Source organism: Rutidosis leptorrhynchoides, chromosome 1 (genome assembly GCF_046630445.1).
Source record: "Rutidosis leptorrhynchoides isolate AG116_Rl617_1_P2 chromosome 1, CSIRO_AGI_Rlap_v1, whole genome shotgun sequence".
In the NCBI taxonomy this organism is placed as follows: Eukaryota; Viridiplantae; Streptophyta; class Magnoliopsida; order Asterales; family Asteraceae; genus Rutidosis; species Rutidosis leptorrhynchoides.
Window position 1 is genome coordinate 224,544,201 of NC_092333.1, and position 19,411 is coordinate 224,563,611.

At 33.5% G+C, this 19,411-nt stretch overlaps 3 protein-coding genes across 3 annotated transcripts; all 3 read left to right on the forward strand.

Moving 5' to 3' along the window:
- The first annotated feature begins 2,945 nt into the window (after positions 1 to 2,945).
- LOC139868441 (horcolin-like) lies at positions 2,946 to 5,496 on the forward strand. Its single transcript, XM_071856775.1, has 3 exons — positions 2,946 to 3,043; positions 3,168 to 3,413; positions 4,967 to 5,496. The coding sequence occupies exons 1-3, from the start codon at positions 3,041 to 3,043 to the stop codon at positions 5,222 to 5,224; spliced, it is 507 nt and encodes a 168-aa protein (XP_071712876.1). The 5' UTR covers positions 2,946 to 3,040; the 3' UTR covers positions 5,225 to 5,496.
- A 2,027-nt stretch (positions 5,497 to 7,523) lies between these two features.
- Positions 7,524 to 11,056, forward strand: LOC139868449 (uncharacterized). The gene is made up of 5 exons (XM_071856781.1): positions 7,524 to 7,647; positions 8,111 to 9,095; positions 9,191 to 9,449; positions 9,729 to 10,308; positions 10,414 to 11,056. The coding sequence occupies exons 1-2, from the start codon at positions 7,542 to 7,544 to the stop codon at positions 8,650 to 8,652; spliced, it is 648 nt and encodes a 215-aa protein (XP_071712882.1). The 5' UTR covers positions 7,524 to 7,541; the 3' UTR covers positions 8,653 to 9,095; positions 9,191 to 9,449; positions 9,729 to 10,308; positions 10,414 to 11,056.
- Positions 8,738 to 11,022, forward strand: LOC139895066 (protein FAR1-RELATED SEQUENCE 5-like). Its single transcript, XM_071878126.1, has 7 exons — positions 8,738 to 8,953; positions 9,028 to 9,095; positions 9,191 to 9,449; positions 9,729 to 9,740; positions 9,834 to 10,147; positions 10,221 to 10,308; positions 10,414 to 11,022. Exons 1-7 carry the CDS (start codon positions 8,738 to 8,740, stop codon positions 11,020 to 11,022), a joined length of 1,566 nt encoding a protein of 521 aa, XP_071734227.1.
- Positions 11,057 to 19,411: the final 8,355 nt, after the last annotated feature.

Below are 19,411 nucleotides of genomic sequence, written 5' to 3' on the forward strand. Positions count from 1 at the left end.
CTTAATCAGCCTGGCAGTTTCTAAAAATTTAGAAATGCATCTCATGGATGTTGTGACTGCTTATCTTTATGGATCACTTGATAGTGATATATATATGAAGATACCTGAAGGATTTAAGGTATCAGAAGCAACCAATGCAAAACCCAAAGCAATGTACTCAATCAAGTTACAAAGGTCTTTATATGGGTTGAAACAATCGGGTCGCATGTGGTATAAACGATTAAGTGATTACTTGATAAGCAAAGGGTATACCAATAACCTTGTTTGCCCTTGTGTTTTCATTAAGAAAATAACATTCGGATATGTGATCATAGCTGTTTATGTTGATGATCTTAACATCATAGGGACAAATAAAGAGATCCATGAAGCCATTCAACTTCTAAAGAAAGAATTTGAAATGAAAGATCTCGAAAAAACCAAGTATTGCCTTGGTTTACAAATTGAGCATATGCCTAATGGTTTACTTGTACATCAATCAACATATACTGAAAAGGTTTTGAAACGCTTCAATATGGACAAAGCAAAACCATTAAGTACTCCCATGGTTGTTAGATCACTCAATGTTGAAAATGATCCATTTCGTCCATGTGAAGATCATGAAGATATTCTTGGACCAGAAGTACCATATCTTAGCGCAATTGGAGCTCTGATGTATCTTACAAATTGTACGAGACCTGACATTTCTTTTGCAGTTAATTTGTTAGCAAGATTCAGCTTAGCACCTACAAAAAGACACTGGAACGGGATCAAACACATATTTTGATATCTTCAAGGAACTGCTGATTTAGGATTATTTTATTCTAACAATTCAAAACAAGATTTGGTTGGCTATGCAGATGCAGGTTATTTATCTGATCCTCATAAAGCTAAATCTCAAACTGGATATGTATTCCTAAATGGAGGTACAGCAATTTCATGGCGTTCTCAGAAACAAACACTTGTTGCTACATCCTCAAATCATGCCGAAGTCATTGCATTACATGAAGCTACTCGGGAATGTGTTTGGTTGAGATCAATGACACAACTCATTACTGATACTTGTGGACTAGAACGTAATAAAAGTCCAACAACTATCTATGAAGATAATGCAGCTTGCATAGCACAGATGAAGGAAGGGTACATCAAAAGTGATCGAACAAAACATATACCTCCCAGATTCTTCTCATATACTCAAGGTCTCATCAAGGACAACCAGATTGAAATGATATACGTTCAATCTAGCAAAAACTCTGCTGATCTTTTTACCAAAGCACTTCCAACTGCTATTTTCAGAACACACGTTCACAATATTGGCATGAGGCATGTTCAAAAGATGTAAAAGCTCAACGATGTCTACTTGAGGGGGAGTCAATTCTATGATGCACTCTTTTTCCCTTAGCTAAAGTTTTTTCCCACTGGGTTTTCTTTAGCAAGGTTTTTAACGAGGCAGTACTAGTTTCTCTCTAAATAAAATTGTCAGCCAAGGGGGAGTGTTGTGAGAAATCATTTCTAAAAGTCAAATTTTTGGCTACACAATTTTATAAGCCATTAAATGTACAGTTCATATTTGTAGTATAAATATGTGGGTTATGATGATGTAGTTTTTTCACACCATCTTTTAATACATATACATTTACTCCATTGGTTTAACTTGTTTTAATCAAATAGTCTATAGTCAAGAACCAGACAACTAAAGGTAGTTATGAAACTCCTAAATTATAACAACTTGAATATTCTTCATCTCCATTTTTATAATAGTTTGATTTTTATATATATATGAACGTGAGTATTCAACTTTTTCGTCTCTTATCTGCATTTAATTAATAATTTAAGATTTTATACTAAAAAATAAAAGGTCTGCATCTTTATAACTCAACATTTTTTTTTATTTTTCTTACTTAGTTGATTAATTTGTATATGCATTCTTAACCTATTAAAATCAGTGGCGATTTCAAGATTAAAATGCAATGGGATCCGGAATTTTTTTCACTACTAATTATATTTGAATGATATTTTAGTGGTACTTTACTTTTAAAAAACTACAAACTCGAAAAATATATGATGTCCGAGTAGTTAAATTTAGCAATGTCCTAAGCAATTTAAAAGAAAAACTACTAGTATAAATATTAAGGAGTATATTAGAACTAATGGTGCTGAGATACGTGTGCAAGATTTTATCTGTTTAATAAAATAATCAACATCTACATTCTAAATATTGTAATTGTTTATACTGTATATTTAATATTAATTATTATTTAATTTATCATAATGACTTGTGACATATATATGTTTTATACAAGAGTTATTATATAATAATAACATAGAACAAATATAACTTAGATTTTAATAACGTGTTTTCATGTGACACGTTTCATGACAAATTTTTAATATAGTCATATTTTCTCTAAATATTACGTAGTAAATAATTTATATATAATTAAAACGATATTAATAGTGAGAAATAAAAAAAATTGTAGATGTTAAGTTACTAACACCACACAAAAACATTTTTTAAATTTGTCAACACCACGGGCTCTTAAACTCAAAAGAATAATTGTTAAAAAAATCAATTAATTTTGGACGATTATTTTACCCACATGTGCAACGCACGGGCTCTAACGTTTTATTTACTTTTGCTATTTACATACTTGAATGATATAATCTGTTACGATTTTGTACGGCTTTTTACACGGCTAGTATTATAATATAAAGTACCTTTGTAAATGTATTATTTTCGTCTACATATATGAGAATGTCATTGTTTGAAAGACAATCAAAATATCAAATTCCAAATATACCCCGCAATGGACTTAAGCATATGACGGAGCAATGTGAAGCGTAATACGTATATGATAACGTCATGCTTTTGTTGTACGTGTTCCGTACGTACGTGCAGTGTCTCATGAATAATTAAGGTTTACAAATATATGTATATTTACTATACAACCCCCGCTTCATGCCTATATATAGGCGTTCATGATGGATTGGAGTTAGATATAGCACATCAATATTTCTTACATATAGTAGAAGAAGTAGATATATATCAATCTAGAAAAACAAAATGGTATACTGATTTTCAGAAATGCTAAAAATATATTTTAATTAGTTTACTAATCAGTTTGAGTTTTTTTAATATAATAACTGCTGTATGTAATGTAATGTTTATGTATATGTATATGTATATGCAGGCATCTAAGTGCATAAATAAACGTTACACTAAGGACGGACCATGGGGGGGTGATGGCGGACACACTGAATGGCAAGTTATGCTCTCAAATGAAGGTGTTAATCCATATCGGATCACAAAGATTGTTGTCACATATACTCTCGACTGGGGATGTGTAGTTGCCCTCACCTTTACTTATGATGACTATCTTAACAAAAAGCAACACGATGTAAAAGTTGGAGGTCAAACTCCTGGTCATGATATAGAGGTGATCTTTAAATACAGCTAGCTAGCTACCCTATATTATAATAATAATAATAATAATAATAATAATAATAATAATAATAATAATAATAATAATAATAATAATAATAATAATAATAATAATAATCTATAATATAATATAATATATACTATACCAAAGAGCCAATGGCTTGATGGTATCGAGGTCACCCTTACAACTTTGAGGTTGAGGGTTCGAGTCCTGTTTAGGACAATTCGTGATGTATATATTCGAGTTAGATTTAGGTGGGTGTGTGAGTTGCCTTTCAAAAAAAAAATATAATATATACTATGGAGTAGTATAATATATATAGGGTTATCAAGAGGGAAACACTTTTTTGAGAGAAGTAAATTTTTTTTTATTTTTTTTTAAATTTCATTAGACATCAAGTTTAAGTGAAAATATAAACATTTAAAAAAAACACTTTGTGATAAATGCTATTATTTTGACGGAAAAAAACTTGAAGAAATAAATGAAAGCTTTCATTGCAATGAATGTTTTGCGATTTTTTTTAAAATGGTTATAATACATTTAAATGTTACAAAAATAGAAATGTTGAAATTTATCTTACAAAAATAGTAAAACCGGAGTTCGAAACTCCGACTTGTCACTTTTTGTCTAAAACTGAAGTTTGAAACTTCGGTTTGATTTCTTTCTCCCCAGGTGGTTGCACCATATGAAGACACTCCTGCTGCAAAATAATGCAAGTGGTTTCACTCTCCTTAAACCGGAGTTCCAAACTCTGGTTTCAGACAAAAAGTGACAAGCTGGAGTTCCAAACTCCGCTTTTACTATTTTTGTAAGATAATTTCAAAATTTCTATTTTTGTAACATTTTAAATAATGTTTTAATTCTGAGTTTATTTGCATGGTTTTTTTTCATCTTGTGTGAAGTGTTTTTTTTTTTTAAATTTAGCCCGATTTAGAGTTTAGCGTTTTGGGTTTAGTCCCTAAACTCAAAACCCAAAACTCAAAACCCTAAACTCTAAACCGTTCGTGTTAAAAATTCAATGTTCTAAACCCAAAACCTTAATTTCTAAACCCAAAACCCTAATTCCTAAACCCTAATTCCTAAACCCTAATTTTTAACCCCCTAATTTCTAAACCTTAATTTCTAAACCCTAATTTATAACCCCTTAAAAAAAATTAGAAGCAAAACATTCATTGCAATTAATGTTTTCATTTATTTTTTCGAGCTTTTTTCCGCTAAAATAATAACATTCATCACAAAGTATCTTTATTGAATATTCATATTTACATGTGATCTTGATGTTTGAAAAATAAACTTTTCGAAAAAAATGAAAAAAAAATATTTTCCCCTAAAAAAGTGTTTCCCTCTTCATTAAATCATTATATATATATATATATATATATATATATATATATATATATATATATATATATATATATATATATATATATATATATATATTATATATATATAGTATTCCTTATTTGAATAGTAAGTACGAATGTGTTTTTGAGTTCTTCTCATGTTTTCTTTTCTTACATGGTTTCTCTTTAATTATACATTCACAGTATATCATCAACAAATTTGGGTCTGTTGAGTTTAAAGGAGTATATGGAAAGTATAATAACTGCACAGTTATTACCGCATTGGCTTTTGGTGACAACCCCTTTACATTGGGTAGTGGAGGAACTCCTTTCCCACCTTATCCGAGTAGTGGAGGAACTATTTTCCCACCTTATCCGCTTGTGGGTAAAATTGAGGGATTTTTTGGCAAATTTGGGGATTACATTGACAGTATAGGAGTGATCCTATCTCCTAAATTTTAATAAGGCTCTCGAGTTTTACCTACCCTACTTGGAGATCGAATCATGCATGCATCAAATTAAATAAATAAGCTAAGTTTGCGGGAACATTAGTATATATCATGTGTAATAACTTTCCTAGCTAGCTTGTATCAGTGTGTTGTGTTAAATAAGTTATGTGGTCGTGACACGATCTGAATAAGTTCCCTAGCTAATTTCATATATGTACTCTTTATCATATGCATGCATGCTTCTATGTATAATATTTATTATATGGATGGATGGATATTTTCGGATTTCTTGTTACTAGCTTATTGTTTATCCTTGGGGGTGTTTGTTTGGCGATTGAAACTTGATTTTTTAATTATTACGTTTTTAAATCGCAAATAATCACTTTTAAGTGTTTGGCAAATTAAATGTAAAAAGTGATTTTTTACATTTTCAAGACTTGAAAACGCAAAAAAATGGAGAAGTGATGTATGGGTTACTGCATGAATAAGGCAGATCCTAGTTGAATCCTATGTTACTTTAATTTACTATTATAACCTTGCATATAGCTTAAAAGTTAAAACTCTTTTGTCGTATAGCTTCCCTTTTACTAACCTACCGTAGGATGCTCTACTCTTTTGTTTTCTCTTGGCCATCACAAATCAGTATTTTCGATACTGTTAATAAAATGACAATTCAATGTTTATTTCTTATTTCAGTATTAAACATATAAATTTTGAATTTCGTTAACAAATGTTCATTTTTACAGTGTGGTATATTTATCTCTGATTACTTTAATGAACAGTTTTTTGTTTAATTATGTACTACTATGTATTAAGTATTAAATCTATCTATACATTTTATATTTTTAGAAGGATGACCCTTTTAGTAATTTTATATAATAAAGTATCAAAACATATGATTTTCCAAACACTAAAAAATTGATTATCTGATTATTGCGATATCAAACAGCATAATCCAATCCAAACATCATTTTATTAAATCACGTTTTGAAACAGCTGATTATTTGCTTCTAATTATTTAAAACGCATAATCAAATTTCAAAACGCTAATCCAAAAACCCCCTTATTCATGTACTTCCTAATTTTTATTGAATACTTTATAAGTACCTTTTTTTCCCAAGACTAGCTTATGATATTAACCAATTATTAAATTATATAAAATAAAATTGTATGTATCTGTTGCTTGACGGTACAGTAGAGGAACGAGTCTGGGTTTCAGCCAAGACTTCCCACAACAACAACAATAACAACAATACTCAATCCTGCATCTGCGAGGTATGGGGGAGGTGAAATGTATACAATCCTTCCTCTACACTAGAAATAGAAGAGAAGTCGTTTCTCTAACCACGGGTCGAGAAAAGAATTCTCCACCCACGAGGGAGAGAAAGTCATCCCCCTCTCTACTCCAGAGTAGAGAGATTATATAGATATATATAAATTATTTTTTTCTGATAGACAATAGTTCTATAAATAAATATAATACCAACAAGAAGCTAGTAAAAGCACTACACTTATTCTAAATAATAATAATAATTTTTATCACAGACCTGACAGTGACAAGCAATTAGGGATCTTGTTGGTCCCAAACTAACAAAAAGAAAGTTATAGATCTGGCAGTAACCGTCGCCCCTTTTCTCAGACCCAAATCCAAATTACCTACAAAACTAACATATCTGAATCGGTGATTACAATTGCGGCACTAGCTCTCCATTACGTTTCAAATTCATAATCAAAATCCAAATTTGTGGTGTTGTTGAATCTATTATGTTGCTCCTAATCCAAATCCTTTAGACCAGCGTACTTACCTCCAAATAAAGAACTTAAAATAAATATGTTAATATATAACTAATAAACCACAAAAGAAGGTCAAAATCAATGTTCTAAGAGTAGCAATGTTATATATATATATATATATATATATATATATATATATATATATATATATATATATATATATATATATAAGGCTGCGATCCAGCGCTAAGCTGTATGTCCAGCGATAAGGGGATAAGCAGCTCTACGTCGTCAATCTTGTCATCCTTCTCTCATCGCCGCTGTTCTTCCTTCTTTCCTTGTTTTATTTTCCGTTCAAGGTAATTTACAGAGGTAAGGGTATTTGTGTCTTTTCCTTTTTATATTTTTATTTTTCTTTTTCGTTTTATTATTTTTTAAATTACTGATTAGTTAATTCAATTTTCAGTTGTTTTTTTTCGATTCATTATTCGTCGTACTCATCCTTCATATTGAATTCATTGTTTCATCGTCGTCATCCTTCAATTTATTGATCTTCAATTGTTCGTTTTATAGTTCATTCTATCTCAATTCATTCAATGGCTTCCTCATCCAATTATTCTGCAGTTGATTCAGTTTCTTCGATGAGTATTAATCATCATGTATCTCCTAATGTTTCTGGAGTCGATATCGCTGATTCATCTGGTAAGTTTTATAATTATTTAATTTTTCATCTGTTACTGTTTTATTTTACTTTTTATACTATCATTCATTCAATGTATGTTACTGTTTTATTCTCAATTTTATATAATCCAATACAGTTTTCATTAATAAATTATCATACATTATATGTATGTTATTGTTTAATACCTATACATTATGTGTTTTATCTTTACATGTTATCATACATCAGATTCATTTTACTGTAATACAATACTATTTTTATCATTATATTAACATACGTCATATGTATGTTATTTGTTTAATACGTATACATAATTTATGTTATCTTTTCTTAGATGTTATCATACATCAGATGCATTTTACTTTTCGATCCAAAACTTTTGTTATTTTTTTTCATGTTCTCGTGTTACTTATTATCGCACATCACATGTATGTTAATATTTTTTATTGTTCTTACTTAGGTTTTTTTTTTTTTTTTTTTCAGATGTTCTGAATGCTTCCCCTGTTATTGATGAACATAATCATATACTGAGTTCAGTTGAGCATCGAACTCCAAATGGTTCTAGGTTATGGTTTCCAGTAGTTCCTGTTACTTTAAAACCTGTTGTTGATTCTGTTTATCCTTCTTATGATCATTGCTTGCGATTCTATGAGAGTTATGCTGAATTTGCTGGATTTGATGTAAAGAAAGCTTCATTTAATAGGTTGGCTGATGGTACTATCAATTACGTTGTGTTCCGGTGTATCAGGTCAGGTGTTCCTAAAAGATTAGCTGTTGATACTCTTGTTAGTGATCCCTGTGTTGTTTCTAATCATGTTGATATATCAAAAAGGAATTCAAGTGTTATTTCTAATCATGCTGATGCTGTGAACAATAAAGCGAAATGTCAATCTAGGAAAGGTAAAGAAGTTGATGATAATCAGGTTAATGATGAAAACTCTTCGAATAAACCTCCTAAATTTGATAACCGTAAGTCTTCAACAATTAAGTGTGGTTGCGAGGCTAGTCTAAGGTGTAAACAGTAAGATATTCATTTTTAAGTTTTTTGAGGGGCACAATCATAAGCTCGTTTATGAAGCTAATAAGAATTCGTTGAATAAGAAGAGAAAGATGCGGTATTTTGATATGAACTTTGTTCAGGATCTTGCTTCGAAGTCTAATATTGGCCCTATGCTTGCTCATCATATTAACTGTGATATTAGTGGTGGTTATGATATGGTTGGTCCTACTAATGTAGATTACAAAAATTTTCGGCGTGATTTGCTAAGGCATATTGGTGAAACTGATGCTCACATTGTTATTGAAAATCTGCTAAGGAAGAAGGAGGTTTTACCCGATTTTACTTGCGAGTATAGATGTGATGAAGAAGGTTGTTTAACTGGTGTTTTTGGGCTGATCAGTTGTCTAAAATGAATTACAAAGAATTTGGTGACATTGTTTCATTTGATGCAACATATGGTACCAATAGGTATTTTTTTTTATGTGACATTGTTTTGTTTAACATTCATTAGTTGCATGTTAGCTCTTAATGTTGTTTAATTTTTAATTGGTTTTCTTTTTCAGGTACAATATGAGATTTGTTCCTATCACTGGTATTGATAATCACAAGAAGCTTGTTATATTTGGTGCTGCATTGCTATCGCGTGAAACTATTGATTCGTACAAATGGTTTATTGACTGTATTTTAAAAACTTTCTCTACTGAACCTGATTTGGTTACTACTGATCAAGACCCTGCAGTGTTGGAAGCGGTAGCTGAGAAGTTTAAAACTACAAAACACAGATTATGTATGTGGCACATCAGTCAGAAGTTAAAGGATAAGGTATCTTAATTTTTTCTTTTTGTTATCATTCATTTGATGCATTTTTTAATTTTGTTTGCTTAAAGAACATGTAACTTTTTATGTATTTTTTTATCATTCATCTGTTGTTTTTTAAATTTTCTTAAATAAAATGGTAACTTTTTATTCATTTTTTTGTTATCATTCATGTGTTGTTTTTTAATAACTATTTGTTTTTTCATCACTAAGTTATTTGTTTTTTGCTAATTTTCATATGATGTATCTTAATTTTTTCTTTTTTTGTTAAATGTGTTTTTTCAGGTTGGTTATATTGTATATAATAATAAAGTTTTCCGCAAACATATGAATTACATATTTTAGAACAAAGAAATGTCTTTATCATCTTTTGAAAGACATTGGAAGTAGTTAATTGAAGATTTTGAGTTAGATGGTGCAAAGTGGTTTGACAATATGTATGCAATCATGGAGATGTGGATTCCTTGCTTTTTTAGAGATGTACCAATGAATGGCTTAATGCGAACATCCTCATTATCTGAAAGTGAGAATTCGTTTTTCTCTAAATGCAAAAATAAGCATTCAAATTTAGTTGATTTCTTTTCTAGATTTGATGTTGCCATGGATAAGCAGCATCATAATGCAAGATTGATAGATTCTCAAATGGAAAGCAGATCTATTAAGTGTAGAACTGTTAAGCCGATTGAGCTTCAAGCAAGAGACGTGTACACTCCTACCTTTTTTTTTGTTAGTTCAAGATGAAATTTTTCAATCTGATAAAATGTGTTCTTAAATAAGTTGTGTTGCTGATGGTGATGATGAACTTAAGAAGATTTGTGAAGTTCAGGAAAAGTTCATTCCTCCTCGTAAGAAATTGATTTACAAGGTTAGTTTTTCTTTTCCTTTTTTTCTGTTTGTTTTTGTTATTTATTTCCCTTTTTTAAAATGAAGATTATGATGTTTTTTATTTTTTTTATTTTTGTTGCCTCAGATTTCTTTTCATTCTGTGTCTGGTGAAGCACATTGTTCGTGTCTATTGTTCAACCGTGAAGGCCGTTTGTATCGTCACATATTTCATGTTTATGAAATTAATGACATTTTCAAAATTCCTAAACAACATATATTGAGGAGGTGGACTAGAGATGCATCTGAATCTTTGAATGTTATTTTTGCTAGTGTTAATTACCATTCTGATGCCTACTTGATTACCAAACATCTTATCAATACTTTTAGGAGAGTTGTTTCTAATTGTAAGAATGACAAAGAAATACTCCAGCTTTTTAGTGATAGGTTTGATGGCTTTGTTAAAGAATTTGCACATTCCATCCCTGACCAACATTCTTCAGTTACAAAGGTTCAACAAATTGAGAATGTTTTGGGATTTTCAAAGCCAAGTAATGTAAAGGTTCATGCTCCAGTTGTCGTTCCAAACAAAGGTCAACGCAGCAGTAAAAGGTATAAAAGTGCTCGAGAAGAGGCTGCAAGTAAATCGTCTGTAAATAGGAGAAAGTGTCAACGTTGTAAAGGGATTGGTCATAATGTTCGTACTTGCACTGCAGAACTTGATTCAGAGTTTACTGATTCCGAGGATGATGACTAAGATGTTTATTCAGACTAAGATGAAGACAATGATCTTTAACACATTTTTTTTTACATGTTATGTGAGTTTAATATGTTGATGGTTAAAGAACTATTTGTTTTTACTTAGACTTTGAGTTTTATCAATAATTCTGAATATTTTTTATATCATTCATTTTAATACATATTAACGTTCCTTTTTTTAAGATATGTATCTTAATATGTTTTTTAACTAATAATTATTTCTAAAATATTTACATTACAATAACATACATTACATGCATTTTGTATTTTTTTTTTTTTTTTTACTATGTATCTTACATCATATGTATCTTAATGGTTTTTTTTAACTAATAATGATTTTTAAAAATTAGCATTTTTGTTTATCTATCAAACAAATTTTTATATAACACTTCCAACATTCATACATCACATATGTTTTATACTACTTGTTTTAATAAATTTCAACTTTTTTCATGCATCAGGTACATTTACATACATTCATACTAGTTGTTTCATATTATATGAATCACAAAACATTGTTTCCTCTTTCATCAATTCATTCCTTCTTAAAACAGTCAAATTTTCATTTCTGAGGCCTTGGCTCTCCCTTCTTTTAGCTTCTGCATCTTTGTTTTTTCATCATGATTTTTTTCGTACTCTTTTCTTCTCGCATCCAACTTAGGCCAATTTGTATTTTCTGTATCGCTCAATATCTTCACTCCGTACTTTACTCGCAGTTCATTTAAACACTTAATCTGCATTTCGTTGTCTGTTGGTAGCTCATTGTTCCATGGATATTCACCTTTGTATGTTTCCATCACTACAAGAAAAATGCTCCTATAGGACCCCCAATTTGGTCATATAAAGCAACTTTATAGGACCTTTGGGCTTGATAGGACCTACCAATGGGGTTGTATCTAACGCGGTCGTATAAAGTATTGAAATTAAAAAGTGTCCTAAAAGGTCATAAGATTATGAAACCAATGATCAGGTCTTATAATATAATTAACAACCATAAAGAAAGGTCCTTAAAATACATATTAGGAGTCACTTTTTAAAAAATGAGACATACACAAGGTGTTCCAAAAAGTAAAAATATATGATATAAGTACCAACAAAAGTGTCCTAATAAAAAGTTATAATTCGTAAGGACCAAAATAATGGTCCTATTGTAAAAACATAATACATTAGTACCAATAAACAAAGTCCTAATCTAACGATACACTAGTTTGGTACCAAAGGAAAAAGTCCTAATATGCACATATTTTACTTTAGTACCACATAAAGGGTCCTAATACAATGATTTTTAAGGATAGAACTACTAAAAGAAGTCCTAATATAAATATTTGAAAAGTTAAAACCACAAAATAGGTCATAATATATAAAGATATGATACTTTAGTACCACATAAAGGGTCCTAATATAATTATTATTAAGGTTAGTACCACTAAAAAATGTCCTAATAAAAATATTTCACACCTTAAAACTAAAAAATGGGTCTTAATAAATAATAATATGATACTTTAGTACCACACAATGGGTTCTAATATAAGGAGTTTTAAAAATAGTACCACTAAAAAGGTCCTAATATAAATATCTCAAAAATCTTAAAACCACAAAATTGGTCCTAATATATAAAGATATGTTACTTTAGTACCACATAAAAGGGTCCTAATACAATGATTTTGTAACGACCCGCCAAAATCGCTATTGACGCAGTACGTTATTCACCGGTTTCATTGCGAGGTATTGACCTCTATATGATACGTTTTGTAAACATTGCATTCTTTTGAAAAGGCACACCATAAATGAATATCTAAATCCAAGGTTTTCGATATCTGATGATTTCTACATATAGACAATCACCGTAAATAATAGTTTACAATAATACATCCGTTGACAATGCAGTCAAAATAAGATACATGGTGATGATTTTGTGAATGCAAAGTTTTCTCGAATAAAGCATGTATGACTCCATGCACATAACTTGTATAACGTATAAGCAAACAGCGGAAGACTTTTAGGGACCTGAGAATAAACATGCTAAAAGTGTCAACACAAAGGTTGGTAAGTTCATAGTTTTAATATTTGCGCATACTCTGTATATAAAGGTGGATCACAAGATTTCAGTTGTTTCATCCAGAAACATTTATCAAAATATTCTGCGAAATTGAGCACCCTGGTAACTAAACTTTAACGTTATAATAAGTACCCCTGTTTTAACATACATGCAACCAACATGTACAATACACGCAATCCAACGTGTACTAAACTCAAATAGCATACGTCTGTTTTATAGTTCAGGCTAAGGTTTCTATACCTGGAACAGACGTGGATGTCAAGCCCTATGGATCCATATACAACTATTCGCGCCCACCAGTTCTTATAACCGGCAGTTACTAGTTACCAAAGCTAAGGGATTTTAGGTTCAAACTCGGTGTAGAATTTAGTATGTACTTATATCCATTGCGTTTAAAATAAATTGCATGTATTCTCAGTCCAAAAATATATATTGCAAAAGCAATTAAAAAGGGAGCAAATGAAACTCAACTGACAACTTCAGAAATAAATCACAGAGATGTGACCGAATATCGGAATGCAAGTAACCGTAGACCTCAACCTAGAGAACATATGTTGGTCAATAAATGTCTAATAAGCTAGGTCGGTCCATAGGGTAAGTATAGTCCTATTGCTCAAGTCCGACTCATAAATTTAGCAAAGTTTAGCAAAAGTCAACAAAAGTCAACAGAATTCAAAGTAAGTCAAATGTAAGTCAAACGCAAGCCAAACACAGTCAACATGGTCAACACAAATAAACAATCTCATAACATTACCCAAGTTGGTCAAATTGTCAAACATAAGTCAAACTTAAGTTATCTATTTTTACTTAGAAAAAAATATTATTTACATATATGTATTTTTTTAGGTATTTTGCAGTTGATTCCGGGTCCCACCAACTTTGATACAATACCTTAGGTTATGACCATTGGAAAGTATATTATCTCACCTTTCTATAGACAGTTTATTTGACGAAAACGGAGTTACGGTTTGAAAGTTATGGCCTCGCGAAAACAGCCTTCGGAAACATAAACTGCTGATAAAATGTAAACTGCTGATAAAATGCTAAGTGTTCAAAATCAGCAACGATTACCCATTTTCACGCTTGTTTTAAACCTATTTAGCCTCAAAAAAATCATACATATAATATATCATTTTAAAGCTTGTCGTAAATACTTTCAATACCAAATAATAGTTTTTATCCAAACTTAACTGATTTCAAATTACAAGTCCACAAAGTAGACCCAAGAGTCATTTTTGACACTTAACCAAGACTAAAAGTCAGCCACAACATCCTGTTTTCATGTTCATTTTAAATGTAAGACCCTAATCAGTTTGTACAGCAGTGTAAATATGTTACATAGAGTGTGGGTGATGTTGTGCAGTTAAACAGAAGTCACTGAGTGAGCTGAGCCTAGTGCGCACCGCGCACACTAAAGGAAGCGCGCCGCGCACCCTTACTGTAGCCGGGTTCCAGCTTTTTAAATCAGATATTTTGATGGGCATTTTGGTAAATTCACTTATGGACGGGTTAAAGACAGATAGGTCAGTTTGTGGAGCACCATTACTCCATTATCAACAACCTTATCACTTTAACTTTAATTCTAGAGAGAGATTGTGATTTTTGAGAGAGAAAGCTTAAATCCAAGAGGAAGGAGCTTGTTTTGGGTTAAAGTTGAAGCATTAAAGTCGTTCATCTTATCTCTAGCTTCGTTGTGGTAATTGTGGTATGTTCTAATTTTATTTTTCTTACTTTGATTTAGTGTAAGGGTTAGGGTTTGAGTAAATGATGAACACAAAACCCATTATTGGTGATTTTGGGTGTTCTTGGGTAAAATTGAGTCTTGAATACTAATTGGTGACTAGTCTAGGGTTTCAAAGTATTAAATGATGTTTATGAACCCTAATTGGTGAGTTAATTGCTAACACACCTAGTTATTTAGTAAATGGGTGTTGGTTAGTTAGTTGATGACCCGAAATGGGTGTGTTGTCTTAAAATGGTTATTTGGGTAATAAATTGACCTAGTTTGGAAAGATGGGTATGAATCACCCTAATTATGTATTAGTTGGTGTTGTTGGACCTTAATCACTAGCTTTTAAGTGATTAGTGGTGGTCTTGACTTTAATTGGGCGGTTTTGGTATAAATGGGCGATTTAATACATTAAGTCATTAAATGCTCATGTGTAAGTGTTAGTATTGAGTCCACTTAGCTTGTGTGTTGATCAAGTACTTATTATATTAGGTACTTTGCTTTGAAGCTTGTGGAAGTTGAAATCGTCATCTAATTGTTAAGGTGAGTGGAATAATTATATGCGTATGTATATAATGTATCTATTTGTTGTAGCGTGAAAGGTGTAGTGTCGAGGTGTTAAGACACCATGTTTCACGTGAAGGGTGTAGCATCGAGGTGTTAAGATGCCACTCGGGTGTAGCATCGAGGTGTTAAGATGCCACCTAGGAGTGTAGTGTCGAGGTGTTAAGACACCACTCCGTAAAAATAATGAGTGTTGCATCGAGGTGTTAAGATGCCACTTGGGGTGATGTGCCGAGGTGTTAAGGTGCCACCCTAGGGGTTAGTGGTGCGAGGTGTTAAGTGCCCTAATGGATGTTATGAACACCGATGGCGTTTTCGCGAGCGCCGTTCCCTTGTACTATTGGTCGACCATGGTTACTTGTGTTGTAAGCATATTATATCATTTCGAGTTATATTATTATGCGGTTGTTGCTAGCTCGTGGTATTGGAGATTATAGCTTGTTAATGTGACGATAATCTAATTGTGTTGCTAGCATGTTTGCGGTTTGTGTAAGTGTATGCAAGTAGGTATAATTATATATGTATTCGTATAATTATTGCATTCACTAAGCTTTGCTTACCCTCTCGTTGTTTACCATTTTATAGGTTCGGTTTTGGACAAGGGTAAGGGCATCGTATTGGACTAGAGATCCCGCTTGATGCTAGGGGACGCTTTTGGCTTTAGTAGCTCTTGGAGTTTGACCGGTAGTTGGGTAGTTTAATCCCAAATGCCATGCTCATTGTGTAGTTTGGAACTTAAACTTTTTGGTGGTCGAAACTCTAAACTTGTATTAAACTTGTATTTTGGGTCGTGTGGGCCCCACTTGTAAAACATCATTTTTATGTTTGATTCGTGTTAGTTTTACATATATAAGTTTGTTGTGAAAAGCGTTCGGTCTAAAAATGTCGGGAAGTGGTCCATCTTTTTGTGTGTTAAAAACAGTTCGGACAGAAGCTGGAGTGCTCTGTGCGCGCCGCGCACTACAGGGGATGCGCGCCGCGCACTCCCCTGTCCAGCAGCTTTTAAAATTTTTTTTTTGGGACTGTTTATGGTCGGTTATCGGGTTGGGTTGTTACAAGTGGTATCAGAGCATGGTCTAAGGGATTTAGGTGACTTGAGATAGGCGCCTAGACTTAGACTTTTTGTGTGTGCATTATGCGGGACTTGTAGGACTTTGGGTCTGATCGGGATTGGTTTGTGCATAGGTTTATGTAAACTAATCATGCGCTTTTTGTTATGTATGTTTAGCGGGCATCGAGCGAGATGGACGTTGTACTAGCAAGTTAATGCGACGTGCTCGCGTAACAATGATTAGCTACCATTGTTACGGGCGCAAATCGTGTTGAACAAGCACTGTACGACGATTGTTGAGCAAGATGGGGTAGTGTGGTGTATATGTATATACATACGTGTTATGTCCTTTTGTTTCGCCGCTTAACCTACTTCGTTTTATAGAATGAAGACGAGAAACGGACCCGATCATGATAACGGAAGTACAAGTGAGGACGCCGAGTTTTCGGCCAAGGTTGAGGCCGTCTTTAAAAAGTTAAAAGTGGATTTTCTTACGAACGTCCGAAAAGTCTTCCAAGATTCGGTCGATGGGCAAGTGACCGATTTGATAAATGAACGAATGAAGGCCACTATCGAAGAGGCCCTTGATGCTAGAAACATTTATCCTCGCGGTGAAGGAGGTGAGGGAAGGCGGGACTTCCATTATAAGAATTTCAAGGACACTCAACCCCCGATGTTTAATGGGGTGCGAGATCCTTTGAAGAGTACTTGTTGGGTCTCCGATATCGAGGGAGCTTTCCGTACCGCGGAATGCCCTCCTGAGAAGAAAACAAGGTTTGGTTCAAGCATGTTGCGGGAGGAAGCTAAGTTGTGGTGGGACGATAAGATCAACTTATATGGCGAAGAACAATGTATGGGCTTGACTTGGGAAGAGTTCAAGAAAGAGTTTTTCAAAGAATACCGAACTTCTTCCGACCTCGATAGAATCCGGGATGAGTTGCACCATTTGCAACAAGGTTCCATGGATTTGGTTACCCTCAAGTCTACATTCTTGGCAAAGACTCGTTTTTGCCCGGAATATGTTGGTGATGATCATAAGCTCATGAAGGATTTCTACCGTACTTTGAATGATGAGTACAAGGGGAAGATTAGTCGGGATATGGCTAAGACTTTTGATGAATTGTTTGAGTTGGCTCGGGGTTTTGAGCCGGAGGTTCCAAGAAAGAGTGATTTCGTGTTTTCCAAAAGAAAGTTTGAAGGTTCCAGTTACTCTAACGCCTCAAGCAAGAAGAGCAAGAGCAAGAGGGGGGCCGAAAGTGTTAATAGTGCGAAGAAGGGCACAACCGGTGGGTTTTCTTATACGTGCTACAATTGTGGGCAACCGGGTCATATGGCTCGTGAGTTTCCGAAACCATCTTCCGGAAACAAAGTCACTTGTTTTAATTGCGGCAAAGAAGGGCATAAGAAGCCGGAGTGTCCCGACTTGCGAAACGACAATGTGAAGCGGTTAGAGAAGGCGGCGGGTACGGCTAGGGGTCGCAACTATTTGATGACCAAAGATGAGGCCAAACAATCGCACGAAGTTGTTTCAGGTACTTACATGGTTAATTCTAATCCGGCAAGGATTCTTTTCAATAGCGGTGCAAATTTGTCGTTTGTGTCTCCTAAATTTGTGCCTAAACTTAATAGACCGTTAGCTAAGTTAAGTCGTCCGATAGAAGTCAAAATAGCGGACGGCAAGACGGTGCTAGTGGTTGATGTGTGTGAAAATTGTGATGTTGTTTTTGGTGCCGAAACCTTTAAAATTGATCTTATTCCAATGACCTTGGGCGACTTAGATATTGTCGTTGGTATGGATTGGCTCGACTGTTATAGAGCCGATATTGCATGCCATGATAATTTTATTCGTGTGAAGACCCTAAGTGGGGGAGAGTTAATTATTCATGGTGATAAGCGAAGGAGACCGGTGCCGATATGCACTTTTGCACGGGCACGTCGTTTTGTTGTTAGTGGTGGCATGGCTTTCCTTGCTCATGTTGTTGATACTCGTAATGAGCCACCACCTATTCGTGAAATTTCGGTTGTTAGTGAATTCGAAGACGTTTTTCCGGACGAATTACCGGGTGTTCCGACGATAAGACAAGTTGAGTTTCGTATTGAGTTGGTTCCGGGAGCTACTCCCATTGCTAAAACTCCTTATCATTTAGCACCAATGGAAATGAAATAGTTGTTAAATCAAACCCAAGAGTTGCTCGAGAAGGGTTTTATTCGACCGAGTGCTTCGCCATGGGGCGCTCCGGTGTTATTTGTGAAGAAGAAAGATGGTAGTATGCGTATGTGCATTGATTACCGTGAGTTGAATAAAGTGACGATCAAGAATCGTTATCCATTACCTAGGATTGACGATTTATTTGATCAACTTCAAGGTGCAACGTATTTCTCTAAGATCGACCTACGGTCCGGCTATCACCAAATGCGGGTCCGTGAGGAAGACATTGAGAAAACGGCTTTTAGAACGCGGTATGGGCATTTTGAGTTTGTGGTGATGCCTTTTGGTCTTACGAATGCACCGGCAGCATTCATGGATCTTATGAACTGGGTGTGCCAACCTATGTTGGACAAGTCGGTGATCGTGTTCATTGACGACATACTAGTCTACTCGAAAAGTATGAACGAACATGAACGTCAATTGCGTGAAGTATTGAAGACTTTACAAAAGGAGAAGTTGTATGCTAAGTTCTCCAAATGTGAATTTTGGCTAAGGGAAGTCCAATTCCTTGGTCATATTGTGAACAGAGACGGTATTCAAGTAGATCCGGGGAAGATCGAGACGGTGAAGAGTTGGGGACGACCGACTACGCCTACGGAAATCCGAAGCTTCCTCGGATTGGCCGGTTATTATCGTCGGTTTATCCAAGACTTTTCCAAGATTGCTTCTCCATTAACGAAGTTGACGAGAAAGAATGCTAAGTTTAATTGGGAGAACGAACAAGAAATTGTTTTTCAATTGTTAAAAGAGAAGTTGTGTCAAGCTCCGGTGTTAG